The sequence below is a fragment of the Schistocerca cancellata genome, chromosome 1 (assembly GCF_023864275.1).
Source record: "Schistocerca cancellata isolate TAMUIC-IGC-003103 chromosome 1, iqSchCanc2.1, whole genome shotgun sequence".
NCBI classification, from domain to species: Eukaryota; Metazoa; Arthropoda; class Insecta; order Orthoptera; family Acrididae; genus Schistocerca; species Schistocerca cancellata.
Genome location: NC_064626.1, coordinates 933902850 through 933908849, shown reverse-complemented (window position 1 = coordinate 933908849; position 6000 = coordinate 933902850). Strand labels below are relative to the sequence as shown.

Genomic DNA, 6000 nt, shown 5'->3' with positions numbered 1-6000 from the left:
ATGTTACGTAACAATATCTCACACTGATACTCAATGTGTATCTTGTGTTCACAATTTACACAAAATAAATTGTTAAGTTTTTAAATGAAGATAAGGCAAAAGAAAATAATGTCAATTGGAAAGGAGTTTACACGCCTGGAAAGAAACTAAATTTTTGGGTATAAAATACTGTGTGTAAACTGTGAAGTGTCTCTTCTGTGTACCACATATAATGTAAATATGAACTACTGATAATTATATCATATATTTGGCATCATGTTGTCGTGCACTCATCTGGGTTATATCATCCAGTGTCAGTAGAACTTTTGACCATATAATCAAAATAGGTCTTGCATAAAATGTTATGAATTTGTAATTTAATTATAAGACAGATAATTGTAAAATTCATCAAAATGTTTTGACTTCTGTAAACAATGAGAATGAGATTTCAGTTGTGTAGTTAATGAAGCACTGAGTGTGGGAAGGGATGTAGGCTACTGATTGAACATATTCCATGTTTTAAATCATTCTTAAATGCAGTTATTATTCATATGTACACAATATATATATATATATTCACACATCTTATGATAATTTTTACATAGAATATACACAAAGTAAAGGAATACTTTATAGTCAGCAGTCACTAAGGGTCTTAAGTTCCTCAGCTACAGCTTTGTCATATAATATGTGATGATCACAGATCTGATATTTTGTTACAGGATTTCCTACTCTTACATTTAGTGGTTTATAAATTAGGTATTTCATGCTGAAACTAAACAAGTGATTCAGATTGCATAATTCAGCTCTTTTGGCCATATATAAAACTGATCATGTGCCACTGGTTTTTAGATAATTTGTGATCCCTCACAAAATTTGGCAGTTTCTTTCACTCAGTATTTTATTATTACAACAATAAAAATTCTTGATTCAGACATTGTCTTTGGTACTATTTTGTTCATTGCATGATTATTAACTTACAAGCGTATGTTATATACAGAAACAGTCTCATGCAATGAAAATCCTCTTTTTCTCCTTTTGCTTCACAACAGTCTAATTGTGTCAGGCATGCGGCTCTATGTTTGAAATGTAGTAATGTATAATGGATATAATTTATAGTGAAGTTAGTTTAGTCAGACCATTACAAGTACCCCATTTTCTTTTAAATTTTCAAGGAAATATTGCCACTTAAGAACAACAAGATGTTAATACTTCGACAGTTAGTACATTGACAATTGGCACATGTGTCAGTTGCATGCTGTGTTACTACAAGTACTTATCACTGAGAAACACTGGATTTTTCTTTAGATATTTAATGTGGACTGTAGTTCTATGACAGCACATTTATTGCTCCACATGAAGAAAAAATTCCTGAGTTAATGATTGTATAGTGCTACAAATACACGACCTTGTAATACTGCTCACAAAATTAAAAAGAATATAAACAATATTTCTATTATTAATACCATGATTTGGTTAGGTCCTTAACTCATTTTATCTCCAAACCAAAATGAATGAGAGAGAAATACTAATATCAAGGAAATTCTAATGGGCAGGTCATTAATATTAATTTCATTCTTGGCCTATCGAAAAAAATTATATGTTTGCCATTTACATTCAACTATGCAGCAACTCTCCACAGAGAGTACTACCTTCTGAACCCTGTAGTATATGGTTACCTTCAATAGATGAAATAATCTGAAAGGGGTAGAGATCCCTCCATAAAAGGCAAGATTTCACTACCATTCTTCTAGGCAATTTTTTCACATTCTCTTACATAAATGAAAGAACAACAACTAGAGTGAAGTATGTTGGTGAATGTGGGCAAAATAAATCAAAGACCTTATTTTATAATATGTGTATATTTGCATTTAAATAATTAAAAATGAGAAAAAGATTTTTACAGTCTGATTTCATTTTTAGGTCGTAGCAGCTCTTTTTATGTAACTCAATATACTATGCCATAAACTGTGGCAAGAAAAATGAATGAGAAATTTCGGATTGATGATCATAATATGCAAAGATGTGATAATGGTCTACAGTCAGTCATTTATTCTTAGATACTTGTCGATATACAATAAAGTAATCTGTCATTTTGCTAAAACACATATAGCAACATTTCTGAAGCATATTATTCAAAGAAAGCAGAAATTAGTAGGCAGATTAGGTCTTGGTGTTGCAAGGAACTGTCGTACAAGTCTGTTAGCATAATGTACTATTTTTGAAAGGAGAGGACTACAAGGATCAAGTTATTTATAAGTTGTTATAATATGTAATAACAGAAAATTAAATCAGAAACATAACAGTATTAACAGAATTTTAAGAAATGCTTTTCATTTCCTCATGAAAAAATTTACAAACTTAACAATCAATATCGGGTTCAAGCAAACAACAATACTATGAGAAGAATGTGCTGTTAACAAGATACAATGGAGTAATAAAATGATAGTTATATAGCATGATGATACTGACCCCATTTACATGGATATCAGGGTACAGATTATTAAGTTTGTAAACCTGTTATCAAGCCATTAAAGTTTTGATAACGTACAGTATTAAGCATCACAGGTTTGAAAAATAATTCTTTAAGCTCTAATGCTACTGTTGCACTAACAGGTAAATTTCTTTTCAGTACTCTTCTACTCTTGACTCAGTTCCATAACGTTTGGTTTTGTAAGATCATATCTCACAGCACTGTGATTTTTAAATATATAATACAGAAGTTCTGGACTAGTTTTCTATGTTAAAAATATCTACAGACATAACTCTATTATAAACCACAAATAGTCTTAACAAAATAAAATAATCATTCACTTTTGTAATGTTATTGTGCTTGCACATCGTCAAACATCCAAGAGATTTAACTATAATATAAAGCAACTATCATACTGATTGTTACTTCAAACAAACAAAATGTATTCACAAATAGTTGCAATCAGGTTATACATACAGCTTCCTACCATGAACTCTCAGTCTATTGCTGTATCACTCAGAAAAACTCTCATATATTTTAACAGCTCAGCGAAACATTCATCTAAACTTCCATTACAATATTAGATCAATTTCTCAGAACAAGAACCAACAGATAGACATTCTTAAAAAAAGGAACATATTTATGGTTCAAATTACTCATTAAAACCTCTATCACTGATCGCAATAATGTGGAATGTAATTCCGCTTATACTGATTATATATATATATTTATTTATTTTTATATGTAAACAATAGCTCATCATTGCGATATGTTCTTCTTTATTGTACAATAATGCGGAAAACTGAAAACTAATGTAGTTTTCATTGACGAAATTATCTCACGAATGGCACACAGGTGAAGGGCAATGTCAAGGCAAAAGCATAATGCAGTTATACAAATCACTACTTTACTGCTGAGAGCCCTTTTATCAGTTAATCTATATAAAATTTAGATTCTAAAAATCACAGTGTCAGTAGTTTCCTGAGATAACTGAAGGGTAAAGAATGTATGCTCATTTTCAGCATCTGCATCGTAATGAGTGTGCACATTTGTAATACTGTGTCACTCAAAGTCATTTCTGATTCTGTACATACATAACCACACTACACAAAACACAGTTCTCTGCTGAAACTTGCACCTGCAAAGTCCTCTGAGAACAAATTACATTTTGTTTTGGCCCGACAGACAATATAAGATTTCGAATATTGTGACGCAGACAAAACATTACAAGTTGTAAACGGCTCTAGAAAATCTTTCCCACGTGGAGGCTTCTTTAAAAGAGTATTTTGCAGTATAAAACCTTTCGAAAATATAACAAGACGATGTGTTTCACTCTTTAGTCGAAAAATATATCAGGAAACTCACTGAGCACATTCAAATATTCAAAACGCGTTGAAATTCGACTCAAACTTGACAAATATATATATTGCACTAACGAACGAAACAAGAGGTAAAAACAGTTCACCTGAAACAATATACAGAAGCAACACTACCTGAAACGATATCGACTCCCGAACTCAGTCATCTAGAAGGAAATGTGCAAGTACTGTCGTGTGTGTCAGTCAATGTTCGCACTAGGGGCGAGACGGCGGCCCGCCGTCGTTCTATATGTTGTACTCGGTCACATGGACAGTCCGCGCATGCGCCGTGTTCCGGAGGCCCATCGCTACTCGCCGGTCGCTGTCACCGTCGTCCACTGCCAAGGGCTGCTGTAGCTCTTCTGACTGAAACAAACCAAAATACATTATAATTACAGGCCACATCTCTACGTTATTAATTTATGTTTTATTTCGCATGGCACATGCAAAAAAATTACAAATACATTCTCAGTCTCTAATCAGACTTCTGGATCAGCTATGTACATCTGGGAAATTATTATGAGAACAATTACAGTTACAAATAAAAACAAAAACAGTGAATACGCCGAGGTGGCAAAAGTCGTGGGACAGTGATACACAGACGGCAGTAGTATCGTGTACACAAGGTATAAAAGGGCAGTGCATTGGCGGAGTTGTTATTTGTACTCAAGTGATTCGTGTGAAAAGGTTTCCGGTGTGATTATGGCTGCACGACTGGAATTAGCAGACTTTGAACGCACATTGATAGTTGGAACCATACGCATGGGACATTCCACTTCGGAAATCGTTAGGTTCAAATGGCTCAAATGACTCTGAGCACTATACGACTTAACTTCTGAGGTCATCAGTCGCCTAGAACTTAGAACTAATTAAACCTAACTAACCTCAGGACATCACACACATCCATGCCCGAGGCAGGATTCGAACCTGCGACCGTAGCGAATCGTTAGGGAATTCAGTATTCCGTGATCCACAAAGTCAAGAGTGTGTCGAGAACACCAAATGTCAGGCATTACCTCTCAGCACGGCTAACGCAGTGGCCATTGGTCTTCACTTAACGATCGAGAGCAGTGGCGTTGGTGTAGAGTTGTCAGAACTAACAGACAAGAAACACACCGCGAAATAACAGCAGAAATCAATGTGGACATAAGACGAAATCTGGCATTAATAGGCTATGGTAGCAGACGTTCGACGCGAGTGCCTTTGGTAACAAAAGGTTCAAATGGCTCTGAGCAGTATGGGACTTAACTTCTGAGGTCATCAGTCCTCTAGAACTTAGAACTATTTAAACCTAACTAACCTAAGGACATCACACACATCCGTGCCCGAGGCAGGATTCGAACCTGCCACCGTAGCGGTCGCGCGGTTGCAGACGGTAGCGCCTAGAACCGCTCGGCCACACCGGCTGGCCCTTTACAGATGACATCGCCTGCAGCGCCTCTCCTGGGGTCGTGACCATACTGGTTGGTCCCTATACGACTAGAGAATCGTGGCCTGGTCAATTTCAGTTGGTAAGAGCTGATGGTACGGCACGAGTGTGACGCACATCCCACAAAGCCATGGACCCAATGTATCAACAAGGCGCTGTGCAAGCTGGTAATGGCTTCATAATGGCGTGGTCTGTGTTTACATGGAATGGACTAGGTCCTCTGGTGCAACTGAACAGATATTGACTGGGAATGGTTATGTGTTTGGCTGTTTGTTGACCAAACAACGATGCTATGTCACCGAGTCACGATGGTGGCGATTGGTTTGAATAACATTCTGAACAATCCGAGCGAATGATTTGGCCAGATAGGTCGCCCGAAATGAATCCCATCCAACACTTGTGGGACATAATCGAGGGGTCAGTTCGTACACAAAATCCTAGCCCAGCAGCACTTTCGCAGCTGTGGATCGCTATGGAGACAGAAAAATTAGCTTATTCGTGAGCAAAGATGACAGTTGGATTTTGTGACCAAATAAGGAATATACTCATTCTGCCCTGAAATAACGGATGAAGTTAGAGATATTGACGGAAGATAGACTAACAAAGAAGATTCACATACTCTTCCAAAACTGGAAAACAGAGAAAGAAAATGATTGGGGGAGGCAACACAAACAAGATGTTGAAAGAAGCGCAAATCAACAGCAGACCTTATTCAACAGAAGCAACCTCAGATTAGAAGTCAAGAATTACAAAGGTTTTCA

At 36.2% G+C, this 6000-nt stretch overlaps 1 protein-coding gene across 1 annotated transcript in view; it reads right to left on the bottom strand.

Moving 5' to 3' along the window:
- Positions 1 to 496: 496 nt before the first annotated feature.
- LOC126115367 (bromodomain-containing protein 4) overlaps positions 497 to 6000 on the bottom strand; it is a 29798-nt gene continuing 24294 nt past the window's right edge. Inside the window, exon 4 of the mRNA XM_049915029.1 lies at positions 497 to 4176. Coding sequence (XP_049770986.1) covers positions 4119 to 4176 — 58 coding nt within the window. The 3' untranslated portion in view covers positions 497 to 4118. The remainder of the gene's footprint in view (positions 4177 to 6000) is intronic.